At 46.6% G+C, this 27,349-nt stretch overlaps 1 protein-coding gene across 5 annotated transcripts in view; it reads right to left on the minus strand.

The window, feature by feature from the left end:
• Nucleotides 1–27,349, minus strand: part of CTNND2 (catenin delta 2) — a 902,904-nt gene that overhangs the window by 348,289 nt on the left and 527,266 nt on the right. For all 5 annotated transcript variants that reach the window (XM_059416913.1, XM_059416910.1, XM_059416915.1 and 2 more), the window contains 2 exons: nt 26,619–27,183; nt 4,869–5,063 (listed from right to left, as the gene is read on the minus strand). In XM_059416913.1, coding sequence (XP_059272896.1) covers nt 4,869–5,063; nt 26,619–27,183 — 760 coding nt within the window. The remainder of the gene's footprint in view (nt 1–4,868; nt 5,064–26,618; nt 27,184–27,349) is intronic.

Here is a 27,349-nt window from a genome sequence, read left to right on the forward strand (position 1 = left end):
CTCTTTAAATTTTCATCATGCCAGAAAGTAAAGCGTCAGATGCTGGGTAGAGATCCCGCAAGAGCAAGTGGGCATATTCCTGCCACCATCGGGCTCACTGGCCTGCCTTTTCTGCTTTAGCTCACACAATTCCGCCTCCCCGCACATGCAGGGGACATTGATAGTGGCCTCCCCTCCCTCATTTCCTGGCTCCTCAAGAAAGGAGGGACTGTCACGTCTGGTGAGGGGATGCTCTCTGGGGCGCCCCGCTGAGCCGATAACGCTGCTGATTCAGGAAGTGACTCTTTTACCTGCTCGGAGGCTGCTGGATCTCTGGGGCCGCGACGCTGGCTTCTTTCTCAATCCTGTCCTAAGGCATGCGGGCAGCGGCTCTGCGTGCCCTCTGCCTTCCTACTAGAGCATGTCTGGGCCCCGGAAGGCCAGTGGGCCACCCCCAGAGCCTGCTCCCTTCTGCTGGAGGTAGGTGGGGGAAAAGGTCTGTATTTCTCATCTCACAAAGGTGGGGGCGCAGAAGCATGAAATGTCGGTGTCAGGAGCAGAAGACCCTCTTCAGAGGCCAGGATCCCTGGCCCAGCCCTGCCCGTTCTGCGGAATGAAGTACTACAGATTTCCAGCGGAGTACTGGACCAAGTTTGTATGTTTCACCTCCCAAAGGCTGGAGCAGGAGAGAGGCCCGAAGCAGGAGTGTAGCACCCGATTCCCTAACATGCACGTAAGCACACGTGTGTAAGACCTCTCACCACGTGGTTAGGTAGCTTTTTGGTTTGAGAAAGCCCAGAAGACCTTTCGGCACACCCAAAGGTGGATCGTTGTCTTTGTATGAGTTGGTGTCTGAGATTTAAATCAGTCTTTCAGTAAGTAACAGGGGTGAGTGGCTGCTCTGGCGGCCCAGGGGACATGGAGGAGGCAGGCAGAGAGTAGGATGCATGAGGACGGCGGCGGGCTGAGTCCGAGGGGGGAGAGCTAACGAAGGCATCTCCCGGTGGACCCCCTTTGGCGGGGAAGACTAGGAAGCTTTAACAGGTCTCAGTTTCAACGCCTGCAGCTGTGTCCCGAGTGTCTCCAAGTAGCCATCTCCCCGTGTCTCCCCGCTCTATCACTGAGGACAGCCTTCATGGTGTTTGGGTAAGGGAGACGCAGGGATAGGGTCAGCACAGGGCCAGGCAGGGCAGGGAAAGGAGAGAGGCCATAGAGCCAAGAACAGTGCCCGGGAACCAGAGCCAGCGGGGAGCACAGCTGCAGCGCCGAATGACCAAGGGCAGATGCGGATGAAGAACGCGCACCTGCCAAGCCTCTACTTGCTGCCGGATAACAGCGGAGCGTGGCTTTGGGCCAGGATGGGGCATGGGGAGGTTACCTAAGGCACAACCAGGAGTTATGGGTTATCTGGGAATTAAAAGATACTATGTATTGTTTAGTGTTTTTATTCACACTTTGTCTTCAGCTTCATCTGGAATATTCTAACCCGTAAGATATTACCTTCCATGGCCAGTTAATTTTCCTTATGTCCATGTTCCATGATGGAACGAGACTGAATGGGCTTGAGGACAAGGAGTAAGTAGAAGCTTCTTTGGCTCTGCCCGTGTATCTAGCACATGGTGAGTCTTCAACAGGTACTATTTGATTGACAGGATACAAAAACCACAATGAACATGGATGGGTATTCATTTTCTTTTTAAATGATGACTTTAATACACACAGTTCCAACCAAGATGGCTGTTAAGAGTCCAGGACCCAGGGCAGGACGGCCTGCATGTGCAGGTTTGAAGACGGGCTCCACATAAGCTGTGTGGCCTTGAGAAGAGGACCTCATATTGCTTGCCTCCGTGTTCTGTAAGGTGAGCGTCTATCAGTACCTCCTTTAGGGGGTGGTTCTGAGGATCTGTAAACACATTCAAAGAATGTGGAACAGTTCCCGGAAGCAGCGCCATGCTCTGTGCTCTGTTTTCCTGTCTCGCCCACTCCATACTATGGCACCATCTTGTAATTGCCTAATTTTTTTAGGCAAGTCCATTTGTCTTCCTTTCTGAGTCTTGAACAAGACTTGAACAAGAGCAAGCGACCTTCAGCCCCTTGGCTTACTCTCCTTGAGGTATCATCTGAAAGTGCTTGAGGGGTCAAACTGAAGAGAATCCAGTCAGTGTCCTGCTACCCAAGGGCTAAGACAGGAGACGGGTGGCTCAAGCCACCTCAGCCATGGATGTGAGCCAGAAGTCAGTGGCCCTTAATACTTCAAGTCTACCAGGTCTGTAAGAACCTGTCCTCTCCTCCAAAGAAACCGGGGTATCGGCTTTGGCCCCAGAAGCCTCTTAAAGTTCTGCATCAGAGGTCTCGAGTGTGCGGTGTGTACAATACCGGATGTGGAAAATGACCTCCCGAATACGGGAAAACAATCTTAGAAAGTTCCTTGATATTTAATTCTGTTAAATATTTAATTCTGTTAATTCTGACTTTTACTAAATATAATTTGATAATATTGTCTAAGACCTATGTAATTTATAAGGAAAGGGTATACCCCCATGTTAACAGCATATTCTCGAACATGTGGGTTCTGGGTTCTGATAGAGACAGTTTCTGGGGTTGTGGGGTTAGCTAAGAAAGTGTAAGGATATGAAATAAAATACATTAAGTGTAGAAACAGCGAGTAACCTGAGCTGATGAAGAGAGGGAACTTGTGGCTTTATACTTGGGAGCTGGAGAGAGGCGGTTTCTCCCCACCTGTCACCCCATCCATTCATGCATTTCTGGAAATTTCCATATGATTACATAAATCAGCAGATGTCCTCAAAAATGCCTCAAGTTCAAAAAGGCAGGCTGGGGTGGGGTCTTAGATATCCGGATGTCATAACCTCAGCAGCTCACTGCTGGGGCAGAGATTACTGTTACTGAGAAAACTCGGGCAAACAAATCTTCTCGGATGCGCTTAGAGGACCTGCTGCCTTCCCTCATAGGAAGGATGAAGCCCTTGTTCTTTCATTCAGTGCCGTGCTCCGCTGATGGCTTAGAGCAAGGGTCAGCAAACTTTTCCAGAGAGTAAACATTCTCAGCTTTACCAACCATATGGTCTCTGTCACAACTCCACCTCAGCTGTGATGGCCTGGAAGCAGCTAGAAATGATACGGGCACAAATGGGAGTGGCTGTGTTCCAGGAACTTTATTTATAGACGCTGCAATTTGCATTTCCTATAACTTCTCCACCTCAGAAGATATTACCCGTCTTTCATCCATAAACCGTTTAATAAGGTAGTGATCCTCTTTAGCCCATGAGCAGGATTCAGACAGGTGGTCCAGCCGGGTTTGGCCCAGAGCTGGAGTTTTCAGATCCCGGGCTCAGAGAAAACAGCAGTTTTGTTTTGTTTTAATTGGTTTTTAAAGTGTGAACATCCCATGTCATTAATGGGACATAGAAGAATGAAATACTTTTTTTCTTAGTGTAGACAAATTTTTGCAAAACTCCCAAGTTTATTAAGAAAAGAATTCTAAGAGCCTATGAATACAGGAGAGAGAAATGAACATAATCCCCTCTGTGGTCAGTGTCTTCGCAAATCACAGACTGAGCATCGCTGAGGTTATCTCTGTCTCTTGTAAGGGGTGCGTGGACATAAAACCACCTTTGTTACTAATATGTGGCCAGCTCAACATTAAAACAGCCCAACCTCAGACAGGAGTGGTTCTAGCAGGCCAAAGGATGAGAGAATTCTGACAGAAGAATAAATGGGTATTCTTTTGCATCTGAACCAAGATACATATTATTAACATTAGATGGCATTTATGATGTCAAAAATGAAAGAAAGCATTTTGTGCCTTTCTTCTTATGATGCAGTAAAACACTGAAATGTACATATCAATAATCAACCATAAAAGCAACTTCGTTGGCCTGAATTTCAAAACGTGTAATTTAGTATCATAATGCAGTTAACAAAATTGCTATGCTCTGCTTTGTGGTTACTGGAAGTTGCCACGGTCTGAAGATGCAGGGAGGTGTGTGCCAAGTTCTGGAGCAAAGCTTCAGTTTTCCCATGCCTGAGGCCCTGTTCCAGGGTAATATGGGTCATTTGAAGTGAGGGGCAGAGCTCTGCTGTGTGCAAACCGGCAGCATCATATTTTCTAAGTTTACTTAGCCATGGGAGGCTTTGTAATAAGTGTAGTTCTCAACATCTTAATTATATCAATTTTGTAGTTAGATGAAGGCTCTCTAGCACATTTAATCATGACATTTGACCGGTTATTTTGCAAATGGCTACATATTCTGGAAAACACTTGCCTTTCTTCACGCAGCCTGTGGCTGTGCTCAATTCAAAATATATATTTAACCCAGGAGAGCCCTGTGGTTGATTGAATCGTAGGCAACTGTCAATATTCAACTTTTAAATAATAATTCCATCTGATTCCACCTGATAGCATCTACGAAGTAAATTCTCAGTTGGCCCTACAAGACATGCTTCATTTTTAGTAAATACGGTTTCCCCAAGCTTGCCAGCTAGGGAGACTATTGTTAAAGAACATTTAGATGCCTTAGGCACATGACTTTTATATCCTGTGTAATGACGAGGCGTTGTTGCAGTACTTAAATATGTGGATGATGACATACAAAACATCAGCACTCTTTCTTTCAGTGTGCCTGTTAGACAACAGAAGCATACAACCCTCATTAAACTTCTTCTAAACGAGTCGTCCTTGGTTTCTCTTTATCATCCCAGACGTTAATGATAGAAGCAGACCATATGCTTGTGAGCAGAGAGGGCACGGATGTGGCCGGACACACACACACACACACACACACACACAGCCCTTTCATGGGGTCCCGAGCAGCCCCCCATGTCCCCGCCCCTATGGTTGGGCCACCCAGAGGTGTCTTGAATACACACCTGTGCTCGTGCGGTACGTGCCCGTGTGTGCTGGCGGCAGAGGGTCCCCCTGGCTCTGGCTGAGACTCCTCATAGGGGGCTTCTGGTAGACGCGGTCCTCATAGATGGGGTCTATGTGGTGCTCCGGGGACTGCAGAGCCCGAAGCTCCGGGCCCAGGTGGCCGTGCTGGCTGCTGTACGAGGCCCGCGACCCAGCTGAAAGAAATTAACAGGCGACATTGAGCCCCGACCGACATCCAAACAGAACTCGCTTTAGCAAAGCCATATTTGAATTTTTTTTTTTTTTTTTTGCACAGAAATGTTGAAATCTGCAGAAAATCAAATGAATAACATGAAATGGCAGCAATATGTCGAGCTAATCGGCTTATCGGCATCACCAGCTGCCTCGCTCGGCTCCCAAACCTGATCTCCCTATAAGGATGGTAATGATTCTGAGATAAAACCACCCTGCACAGGGCCGGGGAGACATCGCTTGTCTCGGCCTACCGAACGTGGCCGGCTTCCTCACTAAAGGAACTGGGAGGACCAGTCAGACCTAAAATCTTATTATCCCAGAGCCCTTGTACCTTCAAGTTTGCAGCAGAAATGATAATTTGAGAGGATGACCCAATGAATAAGCTATGACGGCAAGCCATCCTGATGGTGTTCCTGAAAAGTGAAGCAGAATTCCTTCTCGTCAGCATTTTCCTCTTGGAGAATGAATGGACGGAAATATCCTGACCTACAATGGCCTAATTCCCTGAGAGAAGCAGAGTTTAAAGGAACAGACACGCAAGTCCCATTTTTACTCTTACTCGCCGCCAAACCGAAGCGCCTGCATGTACTTTACCCTCCTCTGAAAAAGGCACAAAGGGCCGTCCCTAACTGGTTTAATTCGTAAGTTGAGGCTACGTGCCCCTGGTCTGGTAGTCTTTGTAAATCGTTATGTGTATCGCTTCGTTGCATTGTACGGGGAGAGGTGTCACTTCGAAGCGATGCTGGGGGCCAGGGAGCTTCTGCAGACATGAGCAAAGAGCATTCCGGGAGGGCTAAGAGTCTGACCTGATACCCAGGCAGGAAGATGTTGACTGAGAGCCAGTATTTTCCCCTAGGTACTGTCAGAATCAGAGGAGCCGAAGTGCCCAGAGAATGTTCTAAAACCGTGCCAGCTGGGCCGGAGGACACCGAGGGACCAGGAAGGATGTGGGGCAGCAAGCAGAGATGGTTATCGAATGATGGTGAGCAGAGAGCACACACAAGAACCCAGGGCGGCTAACAGCTGGTGCTAGGAAAGACCCTTCGGCTAAGTCTTCAAAGCTGAGATCCAGAAGGCATGCTGGGATTTAACTGCCACCTGCCTCTGAATGGCCCAAATTCGGAGCTCTCCCTTCCAGTCTGAAGCAATGGGGTTGTGGAATTCCTTGATGTCGCTGGTGTCTGCGGGCAGCTCTGTCTCTGTGAGCTGGTCCAAGGCTTTCCCTAGTGACCACATCAGCGTCAAATTCCTCAATGCTCAGCGACTGCCCTGCTTCCTTGGGGTCATGTGACCCCAAGGATTTCAATACTCTCACTGAGAATCTCTGAGGAAAAACCCATTTGAGAGTTCTGAAGTTGCTGGCAGAGAAATCCATTTCAACCATAGGTTTTACACAGGTTGCTTAAATAAACAAAACAGAGCACGTCTGAATGACTGAGAGTGCTGGGAATTCTACGAATTCAGTGTTAATAAAAATTACTGAATGTTTTGAGGAAAGGGAAGGAATAGAGCTAGCAAGTTCCTTACCTTCCCGTTTCCTAGTAATTAAATAAGTTCTGATTTAAACAGCGTTCAGATGAATGATAGATTCAAAATAACTGTTTTGCATAATTAGGTTCATTGCATCTGATTTATCAAATGCCAACATCACACTGAATATTATCTCGTGTTCATAGTTTCCAGGAATATATTTAAGGATGGGATGCCTTGAGTTCCTGCTGTCAATTCTTCTTTCTTCTGGAGGGTTTGATAATATTGCCAAAGACTTAACGAGTGTAAAAGCAAGGAAACAGTCATTATAGCCAAATGTTGTAGAGTTAAATGAAAGTTATCCATCACTGGTAGATTTAGAATTGTAACTTTATCACCATTCTTTGACTCTAAGTCTCTAAAAACACCCAAAATAAGCAACCAAAGGATCAGATGATCTCCTGAAGGGTGGCGTGATCTGAGGGCTGTGTGAAAATCTTCTATTATAAGCATTAACTGCACTTGAGGAAATCTACATTAGAACCACGAATCAGGCATTAATGACCAAGGGTCCCAGGCAAGGAGCAAGAATATATATTTTTTAAAAGATTTTACTTATTTGACAGACAGAGGTCACAAGTAGGCAGAGAGGCAGGCAGAGAGAGAGGAGGAAGCAGGCTCCCCACAGAGCAGAGAGCCCGATGTGGAGCTCGATCCCAGGACGCTGAGATCACGACCTGAGCTGAAGGCAGAGGCTTTAACCCACTGAGCCACCCAGGCGCCCCAAGGAGCAAGAATCTTAAAGTTTACCTTAGCATTGCTTTTTAATGGGTGATTGCAAAAATCTCAGGAAAGAAGTCCAAAAGGCAAAGGAAGATTGAAATGTCCAAGAAAAGGTGTGATCCTTTTTAGAAAGCATAAATTAAATCTGCAAATTAAAGCTTGCAAACATTTGCTAATCCAGGAGGAAGCCAGCAACAGATCTGCAGGGAGTCCTTGACACGGGAGATGATCACGGAGCCAGAAGGGCTTGTCTCATTCCTCCACACCGCACCTTCCTGGGGTCAGTCTTGCAGGCACTGTTTTCATCTGACCAGGAATATGAAACCTTTATCACTTCTAGACTGATGTACAAATTTCTACATGCTGAATTTTATATGTGTTGTTCCTATGCACCGGTTAATCCTTACCAATCAATAGATTCATTCACTCAATACATACTGGCCCGGTGTCTGGGGAACCTCAAGAAATGGATGATGCCCGGATGCCTGACAAAAACAAGGTCCCTGGCCATGAAAACAAGTCATTCCACTCAAGGAGGTACAGAGATAAAGGTACGGAAAATAAGTAGGGTAAGGGGAGAACAGAGTGTTGATGGGGGACTACTATTTTGATAAGGTGGCCAAAAAAAGTTCCTTTTGCTTATCTGGCATTTCAGCAGAAAACTTCACCAGGCCAGAGAAAGAGCCATAGTGGAGGAAGACCCAAGTGTTTCTCAGAGAGAATCAGCAGCACGAGCAAAGGCCCTCTGTAGGAGATTCATTTCATGGTATTTATAGAAGTGATCTTATTAGGACCTACTTAATCCATATTGTCTTTAAAAAGAAACACAGTTAGTGTATGGACACTTCGTGAGTTCAGACAACAACTGGTTGTATGAGCTGAACAGATTTTCTTTTTAACTCAATTTCACAATCCCAGCAACCATATGAGCAAGGGGAGTCAAAATATTCGATGGAAGATCACACCTGGGAAGCGTATGAGAACTGTACAACCCAGAATTCAGCCCAAATTTTACACACATACACACACACACAGTCTTTGAATCTTCATTCCTTGGAACATGATTCTCAAATCTTCATTTGGTTCCCCAAGAATCATCTGGGGAAAACCCTTTGAAAGACTGATTCCTGGACACAACCCCATAAGATTCAGACTTGGTCCCTCTGAGCAGGTAGAGGCAATGTGTGTTTAATGGGCAACACCTCACTTCATGATTCTGAGAGACACCTGTTCTAGATAAACTAGGGAGAGAAGAGATAGGCATATTTAAAAGAGAGAGAAATAGCTAATATGTTGCAACACTCAATTTATCATTTCTTGCTTTTTCCAAATAATATAATTTACTACTACATTATCCGAATTCCTTTACTGGACAGAATGGAAGAAGTGCATTCTGATTTCCGTTGGGATCCATTTGTGTTCTTCTATCTCCGTACTATCTAATTTATTCCCCTTTCATGTGAATTCACTTGCTCTTGCAAAGAAAAAAGCGTCTGCATGTTTTCATTTGGATATATTAATACTAGGCTCTTAAGGACATACTGCCAGTGGGCTCTTCTCTTCCAATCTGGAAGACAGCTGCAGGAGCTCACTGGCAAAGACATGGAAGGAGAAAATAAAGACTTAAATGACCCAAAGTTCAGCGGGCCAGAGCAAGCCGACTCAACATGAGTGTGAACTGGAGGCGAGACAGGGTTTTCATTTCTGAGATAAAGAACTATGTTCAGAAAAAGAGCTATGAGCTTCCTGGGCTATGCAGGAAAGTCCAAAGTAAAATCTCAGCATTTGGTTTTCTTAAAATTTGTGAATCTAGTTCATACATCGATATTTATTAGTGAAACTGCATCTCGGAAGGGCAGAATAGAAATTCCAAAGAGAGCTGTGGTTTCTGGAATGGGAAGAGATTTTCCCCTCGCAGATTGCCACTGCATCTCTTCCTTATCCAAATACTGATCTCAGGGATATGACCCCTGACGGTACATTGACATCCCTGAGTGACGAGGCCAGGCAGCTTGGCCCATGCAGGCAAAAGGCCTGTGCTCTTGGGTAGTTTACGGTTCTGGAAGAGTTATTCTGTGGATTCTGAAACTCTTAAAAATTCTGGCTTGGTGTTTCGTCATGATGAAACTCAAGAGGGGAAAATGATACCAAGAAATAAGCACTTTTAGAAATAAAAAGCAATTTTGGTTAACAGTTCAGTATTATAAATGTGCGCTAAGTAAATTGTTGAAAGATACAAGTATTACATCCCAGATCTGAGGGATGCCTTGCCATAATAAAGACTTGGCTTGTTTAATTCTTGGTTTTTGCTTTTGATGCAAATCAAAATTCCCAAACCTACTCCCTACCTTCATGCTAATTCACAAGTTAATTTCAGTATTTAAAGAAGCCCCCAAAGATTTCCTATGTACCTCAAGTTACATCCATGTGCTACATTTCATTTGCAAATGATCGTTAATTCAGTGAATTAGTTTGACATCTTATTGTAAGTTGTTGCAAATGTTAAAATATATGAACACACTTCCTATACCGGCTATGAGCCATATTTCAGACAGACGTCTGGAAGGGAGACTATTAATTCATATAAACTGAATGATAAAATCTGCATTGGAACCTAATAATTTCAACGTAAGAGGCCATCTGATGATATAAATTGATTCTGTGGAAAGTCTGTTTTGGAAAGCTTTGGAAGATGCCCTCCTGTTTCATCGACTTCATAAATCCTACATTTTCATATACTATGGAAACTTTGCTGCTATCACAAATGACTTAAATGCTCATGCGGTTTCTGACAAGGTATAAAGCACAGGATTTGTTCCAGTCACTTTATGATGGGCTTTCTAACTTAATGTAATTATGAAACCTCCCCACACCTCTTACCAAATACTGTAATCTATTGTGACCCCAGTATTTTCCATGGAGAATAACTTAAAAGTGAAAATCACTTGGCCAGGAAGCAGCAATACAGGTGCCCATGGGAGTTGGTCCCCTATAATAGCAGGTGTCCGCCATTCTTGGATTTCCTCTCCAACCACGAGCATCTCTTCCCAAGCTGTGAGAAAAACAGGCTTCTTTTGTCTAATTCCTTTCGTGACAGGCTGTTGTGTGGAAAGTAGCAAGACAGTAGTCACGGGGTATAATGAGTGATGTCTGATATCTCTGCATTCTTAGGGTGGCCTGTTTCTCTGTTTATTTGCAGTCGTGGCTTCTGTGCCAGCAGTGGAGAGGATGGAGTACTATGCAAAACCCACACCCAGCTCCGAGTTAAAGAAGAGCCTGCGGAAACACACTTGTCTAAGATGGGGACCAGTACCAGTGACACAGAGCAGCTAAATATGGTGGATTGGCACCTGTCCTCGTTTCTGGCTTTTATTTCAGGGTAAAAAGTAGCTCCAAATGAAATAGCCATGTATTTCAGGGCTTCTCCGAACGCCATCGTCATGGGTCTCCTGATTAAAATTTTGGTTCTGACTCAGTGGCAGTTGGGGAGGCCCTGAGGTTCTGCATTTCTAACAAGTTCTCTGGCAATGCTGGTGGTGCTAGTCTGCAGACCATCCTTTGAGGAGACAGGGCAACCTAGTTTAGCTGCGGACACATTATCTTGATGGCTAGAGGAGTTCAACTTTGGCATCCTTCTGCAGCCATATGGTTTCTGATTTTTCCCTGCCTTAGGAAGCAAGCACGAGTGTCTCAACAACAGTGCAGGTGCAAGGTGTAGCCAGATGATGGACCCTGGAACCTGGCTTCAGCATGTGGCTGTGCTGGCTGCTACATGTGGGCGTCGTACTGGCTGCCTTGGTTCGCCTTGGCTGGGGTCAGGCTTCCCCATGTGGGATGCTGCAGAGTGACTGATCTTAGCTCTAGATGCCCAAGGCCCAGACACTAAGGGACGTGTAAAAGGCTTTGTGAGAAGGCTAGCTTTTAAGGAAAAAAAAAAAAAAAAAAAAATCTTTCCTGCAGAGGGCAGACTTTTTGGATCTTGGTGGGCTGGAGTGTGTTTGCTGCTTTGCTATGCTTCCCGGTGGATTCTGGGGAAGCGGGTGTCTAGGTTCCCTGCCTGCCACGTGCATGCCTATGTATGGGTTCGGTTCGGTGCTTCTCAACCCTGGGGGGACACACGGGGTGTTCACCTGGAAGGCTTTTTAACAGTATTGCTGCCGGGGATCCACGCCAGACTACTGAAGTAGGACCTGAGGGGATGAGCCCAGGGACTGGAAGGGCTCAAACCCTTCCTAGGTGTCTCTGGGAAGGGCTCTAGCTCTAGATGGTCAGGGTCAGAGCTGGTAGATTTGGGGCCAGATTTGGGGTCTTGAAGAATGCATGTCAAGATCTGGTCTTCAGCAGAGTCCGTAAGGCTGGAGATTTAAAACAGTCATAGAAGTATCCATTCTTGAATGTGGCGGGAGGGAGTAACCCCTCTGGGAGGGAGGTGGAGCTTCTGAACTTTGCAGGAAGGCCACCCCCCTGCCAAGTTCACAGACTACAGACATGCACACCCCGCAGGGCATTTCCTGCCTCTCCCATTCCTCTCACTTCTGTGGGTCCTCAGAAAATGTTTTTCGGTTGAACGCTCTGTGATGTCTGGGCAGGGACACTGGGGCTAGCTGTTGCCGGATTTCCTACCTCCGGTGAGCGAGCGAGGGGCCCTTGCAGTGACAATCACAAATCCTGTGAACACTGAGAAATCTTTCTGACAGTAACTTCTCTGTAACCACAACGATCCCAGTAAGAGACGTTCCGAAGAAGCTGATAGAATGACACCCAGAAACACTCCACCTGGACACCTCAAGTCCTCAGCAGACACATAGCAGATAAGAAATTAGCAGGGGTGAACTGTGAATTGTTAACACCTTTGTATAGAAGGGCACTGTAACTTGCCTTCAGACTTGTAATTAAAGTCTTCTGACATTAACTTGTAAACAAGTTTAATCTGTGAATGCTAATTTTACCCCGAAGGGGGTCTCCTGTTTAAAATTTGCATCTAACTCCATCTTCACCCTGATAGTGAAAGCCCTGTTCTGGGTGGAACTGACAGCAGCCTGGCCACACTGCTACCTATTGTCCTAATTAACTAGTGATGCGGAGCGGTCTATGATTTGGTGCTTTATTTATTAGTCACTTGCCAGAGTTTTTAATGGCCAGTCTCATATTCACATAGATGCTCTTCTCTATCAACAAGGCAGATAAAATTCAATGAGTGTCATTTTATTTCTCGACAGCTGCTTCTCAATACCCCATCAGTGCAATACACGAACAGTACATCTGTGGTCTGGCTTCAGGACCTAATTACTATGGGTAACGATGGATATTTCCATGGAAAGGAGCCAAAACAAGGTGCTCCTGACCCATCTTTTTTTGTCAAGATGCAAAGCAGGACAGACAGACCAACTTTGGCTTCTAAAGACCACAAGTCTTCAGAACTGAAGCAGAGTTTTCATTGTTTGTTGTATGTGCCCATCGAAGGGCACAGGAGGAACTCTCAATGCACAGACAAGGAGAAAGGTTTTATCAGACAAAAGTGGGCTTAAGTAGTTGTCTTCATTAAGTGGTTTAAATATTTTGTAATGTACATGAACTAAGGTGTTTAGCATCTCAGCATCTCAAACTCAGGTTTTTTTTTTGTTTGTTTGTTTTGTTTTGTTTTGTTTTTTTTTAAATCAGATTGAATTAGCTATAGCACAGAGAGGCTGTACAAATTCCTTTCCAGAGATTATTTAGCTCTTATAATGCAAAGTTAAAATGTATTCTCCCTGTATCATTCTCCTACTCCTTTATGTATCTGACTAACCCACAAAGAGGCTCTGCTGATAATTCCAGAAGAAGATACCATTGACTTTCAGCATAATTTACGGGTGGGGGGTGCAAGTAGACTGCTTCACAGATTACTCATGCTCTATATTTACATTTTTTAAATCCCTTGATCAACACTTTATTTAATTTTCATCATTTTACTTGACATAATATTTGGCATGTAAGAAGAGAGTCTGAGAAGAGACGTTCTGTTGTGTAATAAATAGTTTTTAGGAGGATTAAAAATTTTCCTTGATTCTTTTCTGGTTAAAGGCTGTAATAATTGTGTGTTTTAGAATCTAATCAGTAACTACATTCTATATGCATAATTATCACTGGAATACCATTCCATTTATTAAAAAATTAATTCCCCCATACAAGGCAACTCTGATGAGACCTCTGTGTAGTTATAATTCTCCTAACCTATTTCTCACCCATTCTCTCTTTATCCAAAGAAGTTACGACTGCACCACCAATTCGTATGGCTCGGTAGTGATGTAGGTAATGCTTTCCCAGCAAAGAAATCGATCTGTGTTGACTCATGCAGTGCAAAACAAATACTATGTATTTGCTAGAAGGCGGTCAAGGTGACGGGGGCTGTGTGTGGTCATGTCAACAATGACCAACTAATTGGCTCAGTCACGGAGGGACCGTAGTATGATATGCTTCTAACTAGCTGAGCGTATGAGTGTAAGACCCGAGTACCTGTGTGTGAGTGAGTGTGTGTGTGTGTGTGTATTTTCTTCATTCTAAAGAGAAAAGTATACAGACTCCCCTTTTCTGCATCAGCTATTAAAGGGAAGCTTATCTTGTAAAGGAGGTTTTGACTTTATCGCATTGTCAGTCCATTCTAGGGGAGCTCAAAGGCTGAAGTCAGAAACACCAGGAAATGCAGACAACATCTGAGATTCATTGTGGGCAAAGGAACCTCTGTAACGGCACAGCACCTGTGTGCCCAGACAACCATCTAGGAAGCCCAACAGGACAAAAATCAACGCTATCAGATTTATTTAAAGATACTTACAGAGCAAGCAGAAATCTGAGGGACCACTAAAGTCTACTCAACGAAAATAATTAATAGTTTTCTTTGGGTTCCCTTTGCTGCCAAGTTTCTCTAACCGCAGGATCCTAGCCGGGTCCTCAGTATACAGACCCCACAGAATAGGCGTAATCGGTTTTTTATGATCTCTTCTCGTGAGCCATGTACAGAGCTGTTTGCTCTATAGGTCGGCCTGTGACATTCCACAGAACGCTGTCCTTGCCTCTGTGAAGGCAGCAACCACAGCCTAAAAGATCCAGGAAGCCACTTCCTAAAGAGTTGGGAAGCTCAGAGATGAGGAAACACTTTATCTTAAAGATGTTTGAGAGGCACTGAACTGAGTCTCCCTGGCCGCTGCTGGTACGTTTTTAACGCTCACTCATTCTGAGAACTTGGAACCGCTGTGCTCCTCTCTATGCTAAGGACGACTTCCGGTTAGCAGTGGGATGTAACCCTTGCACCGGACAGTGGTCAGTCAGAAATATCTGTGGAAGGGTTCCTGGGGGGGCTCAGTCAGTAGAGCACATGATCCTTGATCTTGGGGTTGTAAGTTCGAGCCCCACGTTGGGTGGAGAGGTCACTTAAAACTAAAATCTTGAGAAATGTATTTGTTGAATACCTACTAGAAGAGGCTTGCTGAGGAGTTCTGAAATATGCAGGGGTCTCATTAGCTTCCCTCGGAGAGCCCATATGCCCACGATTCAAACGCTCTGCCTGGACTGCAAGATAATTCAGGGGATTTTCTGCTTCGTGTCAAAATCAGTTCTTCGGCGACACCCAGCACCACAATCTATACATACAGACCCGTTTGGCATCAGGCTTTAGAGATTCCAGATATTTCCTGTTAGTTATTCCACAAGAAATGCAAAATGTTACATGTATCTATAAATACATAAGAGTATTTATAGTATGTAAATATATAAGTATATAAATACTAATTTTTTTCCTACTTTGAATATGCAAAATATGATTAGCAAAAATGGTAGATATTAGAACATATATACATGAAGTAAATACGGGGCAAATTCTTAACAACTGCAAAATGCACCTTAGTTAAATACAGTGGCAGGAGGGATTTTGATGTAGCCTTGGCCGCAAACTGACTGCGTTTTGAGAGATGTTTAAGTTATTAATTATTTAAGGCTATTTGTACATCTACTAAAATAGCTGGTCTCCACATAATCCCGGTTGCTTAGATAAAAAGAAAATAAATATTGAAAAGCATCGTGTTTATTAAGGTAGACCTCTCCGTTAACATGCACCATCCAACCGGTGCTCCCATGTGAGGTGAGTGGCGAGCACGGATGTCCGTTTGCTCAAGTTAACTGACACTTGGACCCTAAAAGGAGTAATCAATGAATATTTTACCTCCATTGTCCTGCTGACTTGAAGTTCAGCAGCACGGAGCCTGGAGAGCAGGAGAAACCCCTCACCCCGGGTGGGACATCCGCCAGGCTCTCCCCACGGCTGAGTCCTGGGGACCGGGCCAGGAAAGCACGGTGGGCGTGGCCAAGAGCGACCGGTACACCTGTTTCTGGCTTCCAGACCTAATTACTCTGTGTGCATCTCCACAAATAGTCTCCTCATGTTCTGTCGTTCCCCTCCCTGATGGCACAGTATATCTCAAAGCAGCTGCCCGGTAGACACCCGTTTCTGCTTGCCACCTCTCGGATCTGCAGCGCTGGGGAAACGAGACGGACTCTCAGGGATCAGGACCAGCAAAGCTTCTGGGGGCACATAGCCTGGCCCGGCTCACAAAGAGGGAGAAGGGAATTGCCCGTGCGTTGGTCCATTTCAGAGGTGGGGGGAGCAGAACTGGTCCTCTTTTAATCCGCTTCTCTTCAAACGTCCCCCACACCCTCACCCTGCCTCCAATCAATGTCTCAAATGACCACGTGCAGGCTTCTGGGATCCTTGACCTTAAGCGAAAAGAAGCTTACAGGGCCTTCCAGATAATTTATACTTTCAAAAAATATCTCATGACCCCTTATTTAAAAAAAAAAAAAAAAAAAAAAAAGTGAGGGCACCTGGGCAGCTCAGTCAGTTAAGCAGCCGCCTTTGGCTCAGGTCATGATCTCAGAGTCCTGGGGTCAAGTCCAGCATCACGTTCCCTGCTCAGCGGAGAGTCTGCTCCTCCCTCTGCCCTTCCTCCTGCTCATGCTTTTTCTCTTTCAAATAGATAGATAGATAGATAGATAAATAAAATTTTCAGAAAAATGATAAAAAAAACTTTTTTAAAGTGAGATAAAGAAATCCTTCTCAGGAAAGCTGTCACTAGCTCCCCAATGCCTCCCCAATGGGGTCAGACCTTCTCCGAGGGAATGCAGGAGAGCAGACCCTGGACAGTGTGCAGCTGGCATGCCGTCAGTGCCCAAGCCTGACCTTAAAGCCACCAGGACTCATGCACCACTGGGCAGTTCATTCATAACTGAGACCCGACCCTCCCAAGCTATAAGTCTCTTGTGTTTGCATCTGTCACAGGGGTGTTCTGTTCAGCCCAACCTCAGATGCTGCCTCCACCAAGAATTGTTTCCTTCCTTCCTGATCTCCCCATCAGGATGTGCCTTTCAGGATGCTCCAGGCCTTGGGCCTCTCCCCTAGCTCGTATCACAACGATAAAGCATTATAAACTACTCTGGAACTAATGGCACTCCCACCCTCCTTCCAGTCCTAAAAGACCCCTGAAATGATCACTTCCATCTTATTTACATCTGACATTCCAGTAGAGCTTGGCTGGTGCCATGGTTGTCCACAGTAACAATAGTTAAAATCCACTAAGTCCTTTAATGTGGGTGCGTTAATGAACAAGTGGTAGGAAGTGTTCCATCTTATATGATCCTTGTGATGTCTTGTGTAATTGTCACAGTACTGTTATCCCCACTGAAGGATACACAATCTCAGAGAGGGCCTATTTTGTTCCCCAAACAGGCCAAGCATGGTTTCACCTCAGGACCTTTGCACTAGCTGTTCCCTCTGCCTGGGCCATTCCTCCCCAGATACGCACAGAGGTTCCTATCTCATTGTTTTAAGGGTTTGCTCAATATACCCTATCATGGAGAGCTTCCTACCTGCCCAACCCTCCGACATCCCTACTCTTTTTCCCCATGACTCTTCATACTATAGGATATCTGACCCACAGTAGATCAGATCTCCAAGAGGACAGGGCCTTTGGCCTCTGTTGTTTACAGACGTGTGTCCACCACCTAGAACACTCAGCACAAAACAGGCGCTCAGGAAAGACTTGTTGAACTGAACTCAACTCTCTAAGGTAACTGATGGAACCAACTAGTAACCAGGCAGACACACACACGTCTACCTGGCCTCAACCATGCTCTTAACCATCGCCTCCTGGATTTGCAGAACCCAAAGCAATGCATGAACAATTCTTCCTCCCTCATCTGCAATTATACTCATTATTCTTCCTCATTCTTTTACTCGTTCAGCCCTCAGAAAATTACCCAGACTCTTTGGGACTTAGGCCAACATTCACAACCGTCAACATGTACGTGGCAGGTCCTACCTTTCCTTGTTGCGAGCTTACTGCCCAGCTATGTCCCCCCCGCCCCCCCCCCCCAGACTTCTCCGCGCCACCCTGCTGGTCAGCGCGCGCGGGTTCCTGGGCACCGTGCGCGCGCGCTTTATGCCCTTAATTCACCTGGGACACCTGCAGCCGCCGAATGCTGCAACTTTCTAGGAAAGGGGCATAGGAAATCCATTGTATCGGTACCAGCGAGACTGAAAATCTTTGATTCTGCCTTTAGGTGGATAATTTGGATGGGTAAATCTAGGTATAGATTTCAGGTTAAAAATAACTTTCGCTCAGAACTTTGAGGGCATCACCTGCTTGGTCTTTACCCCTCCCCCTCCACAGTGTTGCTAATGCAAATCTGGATGGGGCATCTGTTCCATTTGCTTCCAGGGGCCTTAGGGTGCTTATGCTGGGGCTTTGACATTTCATGGCATAGAATGGGAAAATGTCCTATTCTGAGCAGGAGAGCATTTCCTATGAAGGTACAGGTCCCTTGGCCCTGAGGAACGGTGGCCATGTTACTTCTTGGGTAGCCTGCTTCCCTCCATTCTCTTTCTGGGGCTCCAGTGTTAGATTCTTGACTGTGTCTTGTGCACATGATCATTGCATTACTCTCAGAGCTTCTGTCTCCTTCCCTATATGGCTACCTTCTGAGGACTCCATTTCCTTGACTATTTCTCCACTCGTTCTATCAAAGGTTTTATTTGGGAAGCGATATTTTTGCAGCCTATCAAGATTTTCTTGTTCTTTGATCCTCTCATGCATCAGCCAGTTCTTATTTAACAAACACAAAATCTTCTTAAATCCTTCTCAGTACCGATTCTAAAGTTTTTCCTTGTTTCCTTTAATCTCTTTTATTCTGTAAATTATGTGTTTCTTCTGAGAGGTGGTTCATTTTCCTATTTCTTTTTTTTTCATGTCACTAATTCTTCCCAACTCCTCAGTAATCCCTACTAATTTATCATATTTGAGAAAGAAAAACCAGGCCATTGTTTCTCCTACTACAACGTAAGTGGAAGTATTCCCCACTAAACAACCCTGAGTTAGAATTCATGACAGGGAGGGTTGGCATCCTTCCTTAAGCATGAGAGGGTGAAGGGCAGCACAGGCTTCTTCCAGCACACCGCCTACGTGCCTGTGTAATACAAACTTCATCCAGGCCACCCGCAGCCAAGCCAGAGCCCAACTTTCCCAGTTTGTCCAGTTTCTTCAGGAGACCACGCCTGCACTTCCTCTTGGAATAAGCACTGGCCGCAGGGTCGCCATCTTGGTAGCAGAGAGGATATGTGAGTGGGAGGAAGAAGCTGACTTCAAGTTGGGTCAAGCACTGACTTCCAGTGAATCTTTCCATCTTTAGCCCCATGTCTCTCCCCAGATCCCAGCTCAACTCTGACAACTGAGCCCGTCTAAGAACTCACAGAAGACTGCCATGATGGCAGAGCTGATTCTTGGGAGAAAATCCTATGTTTTAATTGCTCATCACTCCTGTCTATTTTGCTTTCTAGAAAATTTATGGCCTGCTGGCCTCTGTGTTTTTGTCTCTCTTAGGGCTTACCCATTGCAATTTTGTACTTTTCTTTACTTTTTTTTTTTTTTTTTTTTTCTGAGGGTCTGGACAGAGGGGAGCCCAATGCATGGACACAGTGTGCCATCCTGAACCACTGTCCAAGACTCAGTCTCATTTTTTAATTTATACTTTCCTAGTTAAATTAAAGCATGATCAAAGTCATATAAGTGTCGCTGATACTGGAAATGCTTTGTTAGAATTCTACATAAAGTTGTCACTTTCCTACAAAGGTACAAAAAAGACCTGTTGGCCCCACTTTAACTAACAAGGCTGCCATGGGGTAGGAAGGGAAGGGAAGTATTAGTTTCTGTGCATCAAAAGAAAAGCCATCAGGTAGGCCTTCTGGGCCACCCAGCATCCCACACACTTAGTTCCAGGTCCAGCCACTAACTTGTTATAATGGGATGCTAATGACCGTATCCCTTGCTGCCAGTTTGGTGTGGACGTAGAGAGGTCGGAAATCAGACGCCAAAACAAGAGTGACTTTATGAAGACTGTCTGATCACCATTTCTGTCCATCCTGGGCTCTAGGAAGATGGAGGCAGGGATCCACAAGTACAGAGGACATTTGCTGAAGACATTTTTGTCTCCGTGCTCTCCGAGGGAAAGCGTGGAAACAGTGGGCTTCCACGAGACCACTGTGGTGTGAGTTCCCTGCTTGTAAAAGCAGGTTCCAGAACTCTAAAGGCCAAACAGCTGACGGAACAATCACTTTGTTGGCAGAGGCAGGGGAGGATGGTTGGGAGGCAGGAGAGAGACTCTATTATGTGCTCATCTAGAACACAGCCGGGACTGGGGCTGAGCTTGGAGATCCAGAACTTCTGAGGAAGAAGCTGGGCCTGAGGGGCATGGCCAGCAGGGAATGCCTAGAACTTCTGAGACTGGGGAGGAGACCCCAGGGAGGTCTATTTCCAATCCCACCCCCCCAAGGAAGTACTGGTTGAAAATTAGCCTTTGCAGCTCCTGAAAGAAGATTAAAGTGTTGACTTATATCACAGGCTGATCACATTCAAATTACTAAATCTAAACTAAAAATTTTTGTTTTACTTACAGGTAAGCAGAAAGTTCACGAAAACTGATGGAGTGACTGTCCACTATCAGGGAAAGATCACCTCCGGGAAATGCAACTGAAAGGAGCAGCGGCTGCCAGACACTGTGCTGCATTCGGCCCACGCCCCCAGGGTTGTGTGTTAAACAAACTTGATTATTATTTGGGTAGAATTCCAGTTTCCTCTGAAACCTGACAGCAGAACCTGCAAAGCTTTTACATGGAATTGGGTGGGGCTTCTCCCTTTCTTACAACAGGTGCACCCGGCATCATTAACAAGCCGAAGAATGGAGTGGAAATCACCAAATATGTGGCATTTGGGATCTCTATGTAGTATGTGATACTCTAAATACTCAGTTTAAGTCCACTTGGCAGAGGTCAGAGATGGACGTGCCTTGATCAAACTCTTGTCCCTATGAAGCCAATTTTGACTGTAATCATTGGTTAAGAATTTGCCTTTAATTCATCTCATTTTTTGCCTGAAAATAAGCATCTGAGGTTTGACTTCACTTTAATATGTATTTACAACTCAGATTTCTCCTTCTAATAGGATTAGTTTTACTCCAAAGCAGAAAATGAAAGGCTCACGCTGTTTCCTTTACAAAAGAGAACAAAAAAATATGTACTGGTAAAGTCATATTGAATGGGATATTGACACATTGTTGAGATATTTTTTGCTTTCTTCAAAGACGCTAGTTACTTAAATAAGTTAAAAACTGGCACTGTATTTCAATATTCTTGGTGTTTCTCTTTGATAACAACAAAATATACTGCCTCTACCCCTGTATTATGCATGCTTAAGAGTTTAGAGAAGCTGGACTCAAAGTGATCTAGGTTCAAATCACATCCCCCTCACTTCGAAGCCAAGTAACTCCAGGCAAGGAATTTCTCACTGAAAAGCCTCAGTTTCCAAATCTGTAGGATGCGGCAAAAATCACACCTTCCTCCTTAAGCTGTTGGACACCACATGAGATACAGTTTGCAAAGTGTCCGACACAATGCCTGGCATGTAGCAAAGGCCTTATACGGCAGTATAGGGTTTTTAAAAACATACTTTTATTCATCATGCCCAAAGGGAATAAATTTAACTCTTAAACTCTCAAAAAGAAAAAAAAATTAAGCAACCTATCTGTCGAGGGAGAAATGTAAGAACTAGTTATGCGTTTATTTAGCTTTCTTCCTCTACCAGTTGAACAGCCACATTGCAAAACAGGTGTGTGGAGGGGTTGGGGGGTGGGGCAGGAGGAATTTCTACAACTAGCCCCAGGAGCAGGGATGGGCTACTCCAATGCCTTCCCAAGTGTTTCCCTGCCTGCTTTTTGTAAATCTACCCTCCACTCAGTCCCCAGAATGGAATTTTTAACATGCAAACAGGATCATGTCAGCTGTCTGAGGGAGGGACCCAATTACACGCCTTTTACTACTCTACTCATCTCCTCTACTCTCCACTCTTTCCCCCTCCCCTGCACCCTTTCCCCCATGACCTCTACCATCCATTTCTGGCACAGGAAACCCTGATCTGCTGGAACTCTCTACCCACCCCCTTCTCACCCCACCTCCCCACCTTCTCTACTCTTGGACTTGACTCCATCTACCATTCCGCACTAGTTCCGTCTACACCACTCAGCCCTGGAGCTACCACGTCAAGGAGGCGTCCACAGCCCACATATGACACCACTGTAAGATGTCCCTGCAGGAGGTTCCCCCAGAACCCACATCTACCGTATCTCAGCATGGGGAGTAAGACTGTCCATTCATGTATCTGTTCTGAAACCAGGTCTGTTGAGGGCAAAGATGATCTGTCACCAATCTCTGTCTGTCCAACACAGACACAGATATGTTCTCAGACTCAACGATCTCTGTGTCTGAAGCAAAAATGAAGGACTTCTTTGGTACACACCCAAGTTAGTATGGCGGTAACACACCCAAGTTAGTATGGCGGTATTATTAAATGAAATGAATTGACTTTTATTGAGGCCGGTAATATGCTAGTACCTTCTACATGTTACCTTATTTATGTCTAAATTAGACAAATAGATACTACTCTGACCCCCCAGATGGCAGAAAAACTTCAAGAGGGTGTGTTATGCACACCCTGGACAAGGCAGAGAGGGGTTTCCACTCGGGCACCATTGTATGATGAAAAGACATACCAAGGAGGAAGAGAAGGAGGTAGAAAGAAAATATTTTAAGACGTCTTCACATCCTGATGACCTAACAGCTGAGAAAGCACACTTTTCTAGGATTAATCTGAGTTTGGTGTTTTCCAAGAGCTGGAACTCCCAGATTTCTGCCCACACTTTATAAAGTTTGGCCACTGGGAAGATCTAGTGGAAAATGGCAGGGAATGTTCTTTACCAAGTGTCCCTACGACTAATGGTTTGAAATCCTCAGATAGAACCTTGAATCTCTGGAGAAGATTGTAGCTAAGCAATAAAAACTGCTTGGAAAGAGTATGCACATTTTTTTAGTCTCCAGTTTTCCTCTTCCCCCTGTTTTGTGGACCAGCCCCCACCCCATCCCCCATCCGGGAGGATTGCCCCACCCTCCATCCCCACCCCCCATCCCCCATCCGGGAGGACTCCCCCACCATCCTTCACTGAAACTCTTCCACAAAGTCACTGAACAGTCTTCCTTTGCCTTGACTTCTTAATCGCACTCGACATAGTATCCTGATCTTCTGCCCCAAGACGCTCTTCTCTTGGCTTCTCAGAAACGACACTGACCTACACTTCAGCTTATCTCTTACTTTTGCTGCCTCCTTCTCAACTCCCAGACCTTTGCATCTGTGGGGCCAGTCAGTTCGGTCCGTGGACCTCTTCTCTCTACACTTTCTCCCTGGGCGATCTCCTGCAGCTCCATGGTCTTCAATACCATCCACCTGCTTACGGCTCCCTCGTGTCAGGCTCTTGCCTGGGCTTCTCCCCTGAACTCTTACCTACGAATCCAGTTGTCTAAGTTCACGTGTATTTTGAGTCTGTTGGACAGACAGCCCGTGTTCAAAACCAAGATCTTCATACTTACCAGCACCGCCTCTCGTCCAACTACATCCTCTAGCAGGCCCCACCTCAGCCCACAGGGACTCTGCTCTGGCTGTTGGGTCTGTGAGACAGTCTAGCCTGTGAGACAATCTAGTCAGCTCTACTGTATATATGAGGCCGAATACTACTTTTTATAACCTCCCTTGGTACCATCCCGACCCAAGTCATAATTCTCTCCTGCTTACATTTCCTGCCATAACCCCCTACTGGTAATCTGGCTTCTGCTCTCCATCCCTTACAATGGATTCTCCACAGCAGCCTGAGAGACGCTGTTAGAAACGAAGTCAGCTTGTGTCACTCCGCTGCTCAGGTCCTCAATGGCTCCCGCGGACTCGGCACAGCCGGCCACCTCAAGTCCTCAACAAGACTTCGAGGCTCTCCCTCTCACTCCCACCCGGCGGCTGGGCTGGCTGACCGCACGTCACTTCTTTGCCCTCCTCTGTCTGATCCACCCCCACTGGACTCTTTGCTCTTCTGCAAACATATCAACATGCCTGCCTTTACCAGCCTTCGAACTTGCTAGTCCTTCTGTTCAGCATGCGGTTCCCCAGGTATTAATATGGTCAGCTCCCTCACTTCCTTCATGACGGACTCAAAAGTCACCTCCTCATTACAGCGTTCCCTGGCTGCTCTACCAAAACTACTTATCTTGCTGATTTTCTGTCTTCTCTATTTGAAATGAGGCCAAGCAGTTGGGTTGGTATCGGTCACTGCCGTATCCCCAGGGTCTGCATCAGTGCCGGAACGCAAGAGGTGCTGAATTGTTATTAAATGAAGGAACTCGTTCAATAGTGAAAGTCACTTTCTAGCCCATATTTGTACTTTGTAGTTATCAGTGACCAATCTCCAAAATCACAACCCCGAACACCCAAAAGCTATTTTTCAACCTTGACTTCAATCGTGCTTTCGATTAGCAAACTAGGTGGCCCCGACCTTTCCGAGATGCCTGGAATGGTATCAGGCACACAGATTAGGGGTGGGGTCCCCAAGCTCCACTCTTCCGGATTTCTTGCAAATGTTAGAGTCTGTCCCCATGCCTTTCCTGGGCCATCGTTTTCTAATTTCTAAAGGGGCAATAGGATCTTCTGCCACTCAAGAATTTTTGCGGAGTTACAGAGTAATTTTAAACTCAAAAACCATCAGCAGCAATTTGCATGAGAAAAACCTTTAAATGCATATTTAAAAGCATGCATTTGGAACAAATAACTCAAACATTAAAGCGTTCATTGTAGCTCTAAAATTAAGAATCCTCCATGGCACGTTGATTTTTTTTTTCCCTACCAGGTAGCATGATGAAATATGGTCAGAAAATCTGAGGAACACCTGAAAGTGCAGAGACAAGAGAAGGCACAAGGAATTGTGGGGAGCTCGGGGAAGTGCTCCTCTCTCTGGCCTGTACCTTTCTATCCCCAAACACACACACCCTGACATCAAACTCTCAAACACTCATTCAAGATTTTACAGAGGGTAAGTGATTTTCACCACATATTTACTTTTAAAACCTCTTCCTAAATTCAGTGCTGTAAAGAGCAGCGAGGCTTTCCTTCTGGCCCATTCACACTCCCCAAACCCTCCAACAGACCCATACTCCGTATTTGCACAAAGACAATCAAGGGGAGCAAGCACGTGGTTAGGACATATAATTAGCAGGGGAAAGAGCTGGAAGCTAAACTCTTGGTTTCTTTCCCCAGGTTTGCGCAGGAAATGAAATGGCTGTTGGCAAGCCACAGGGCCCTCTGGGACTCAGGATCTGTCCCCTGTGGCCACTGAGAAGGGCAAGAGGGCGGTTTCAGTCCCCTACAAGCTCTGAGGTTGGCTCCCCACTCCTTGCCTGATCTAGTAACTTATTTTACAAGTGTATGAAACAGTGCTTCCAAACTTACATACACAAAGTTTCCCTGCGTGGCTCCTAGCCACCTGTGCCATCCAGACTGCTAATCCCCAGTCCTTAACTTTGGTTCAGCCCCTGGGTCGGCATTAATGATCAGCTACCTCCAAAACTCTGTCTGAGAGAGAATATTTCCATTTCAGTAAAACACAGCTAGCTTAATTTGGCGGCAGTGGAATTCCAGCCTGCATCCTGTTACAACACGCCGGTCCACACTGGCAATTACTCTGCTGAATTACAGCAGCCTTTGGACACCTGCCTCTTGTATGCAACAAGTTCCTTTTTTTTTTTTTTTAAATCCTATTTATCTTCAGTCATCTATTTATGTCAAGAAAGGAAACATATGAGCACAGCATCTGTTACTAGAGTGACACAATTACCAAATACTTTCATAAGAGGAAAAAAAAATCAACAATAAATCTGGGTTCGTTGTCAGGTGCTTTAGGAGACAAAACATTAGTCTTTCAATCACAGTGGCTTGCTTGAGCGGAGCAGATGGTGATACCAGCAGAGAATCCCCAGCACAGCCTGGTGTTTGATGGTCATAAGGACCACAGAAATGTCACCTCTTCCCAACTGGCAGAGAAAAGCAGGTTTCTTATCACAAACGCAGCCCAGCCCAACCCCTTCTTCCCTTAGTAAGCAGGTAACAAGTTCAAGGACTTCCTCATGGTTACTTTCCCCCCTTGTTGGAAACTATGTAAATGCAACGGGTATGGGGGAGTCCTTTGCTTCTCCCAGTAACTAAATTTAGACAAAATATTTTTAAAAATTTTGAAGAAATTAGAGCCATAACAAAGTAGTACCAATTCAAGGCAATGAATCGTTGGTTACTTTTTCACTACTCTGCAAATCTATGTAAACTGAATGGCTGCTTTGGGAAAACTCGCCCATTTTTCTACAATGGCATGTGGGTAACTACAGGTGATCACAGAGATTCTGCAGTTTTTATTTGCTTTGCTCTTCTTCTGGATATCATCAACAGGTCTGCGTGGGTCTTTGTTACACTTGACTTAATTTTATGGATGTCTTAGACTTCGGATTGGGGCACGAGAGAAAGACTGAGAGGCGGAGAGCCGTTAGTTTGAGACTACGTTACTTCCCAAGAAGTAACGGGCATGTTTTAGTCTAGACACTAACGTAGCCTGGGGACGCCCTGGCTCTCCCCACGTCCCGCGGATGCCGCACCCCGGCCCGCAGACACGCCCAGCTCGAGAGCGGCTCAGGGCCCGCGGCCCGCGGCGTCCCGCACGCTCCCCTGCGGAGCGCCCGGGTCGCGTCCCCCCCCCCACCCCGCCCGCCGCCTCCTCCCCCCGCCCCCGCGCGCGAAGCCGCGCAAAGTGCCCGGCGAGCGGGTTACCTGCCAGGCTGCCCGGCCTCTGGAGGGTGGCCGTGGCATACAGCTCCTGCGAGTGCTTGCTGTACTGCTCGGACGCGTGGACCAGGCGCTTGGTGGGCGACAGGGTGGCGTACGTGCCGATGGTGGAGCTCAGCTGGTGGATGGGCGAGGAGGAGATGGTGGACTGCACGGTGGGGGGCGAGGTCACGCGGATCGGGGACAGGCCGGCCGAGGACACGACGATGTTGATGGGCGAGCTGGTGCTGTAGGACTTGGCCAGGCGGCTGGGCGACTGCTTGGGCGAGGAGCCGCGCGGCGCGGCGTAGGCGGCGCCCTCGGGGGCCGAGCCGCCGCGCTGCAGCTTGGTGGGCGAGCCGCCCTGCGGCGCGGCCAGCGGGGAGCCCCCGCGCGGCGGCGCGGGCAGCGTGGAGCTGGAGTAGTAGAGCGCGGCGGCGGCGGCGGCGGGCGGCGCGTCGGGCAGGTGGAAGGCGCTGCCCAGGCTGGGCGCGAACGGCTCCCGCGGCGGCGGCGGCGGCGGCGGCGCGGGCTCGGGCCCCGCCAGGTGCGCCGCGCGGCTCGTGGTGCCCTGTGCGCGGGAGAGGAGAGGACACGCGCGCTCAGCCAGCGGGAAGCAAAGCCCCCCGCCTCCTCCCCTCTCCGCCCCCCGCAACCTTTCCCCGCGCCGCCGCCGCCCCCGCCCCCCCCCCCCCCGCAACCTTTCCCCGCGCCGCCGCCGCCCCCGCCCCCCCCCC

The sequence above is a fragment of the Mustela nigripes genome, chromosome 12 (genome assembly GCF_022355385.1).
Source record: "Mustela nigripes isolate SB6536 chromosome 12, MUSNIG.SB6536, whole genome shotgun sequence".
NCBI lineage: Eukaryota > Metazoa > Chordata > Mammalia > Carnivora > Mustelidae > Mustela > Mustela nigripes.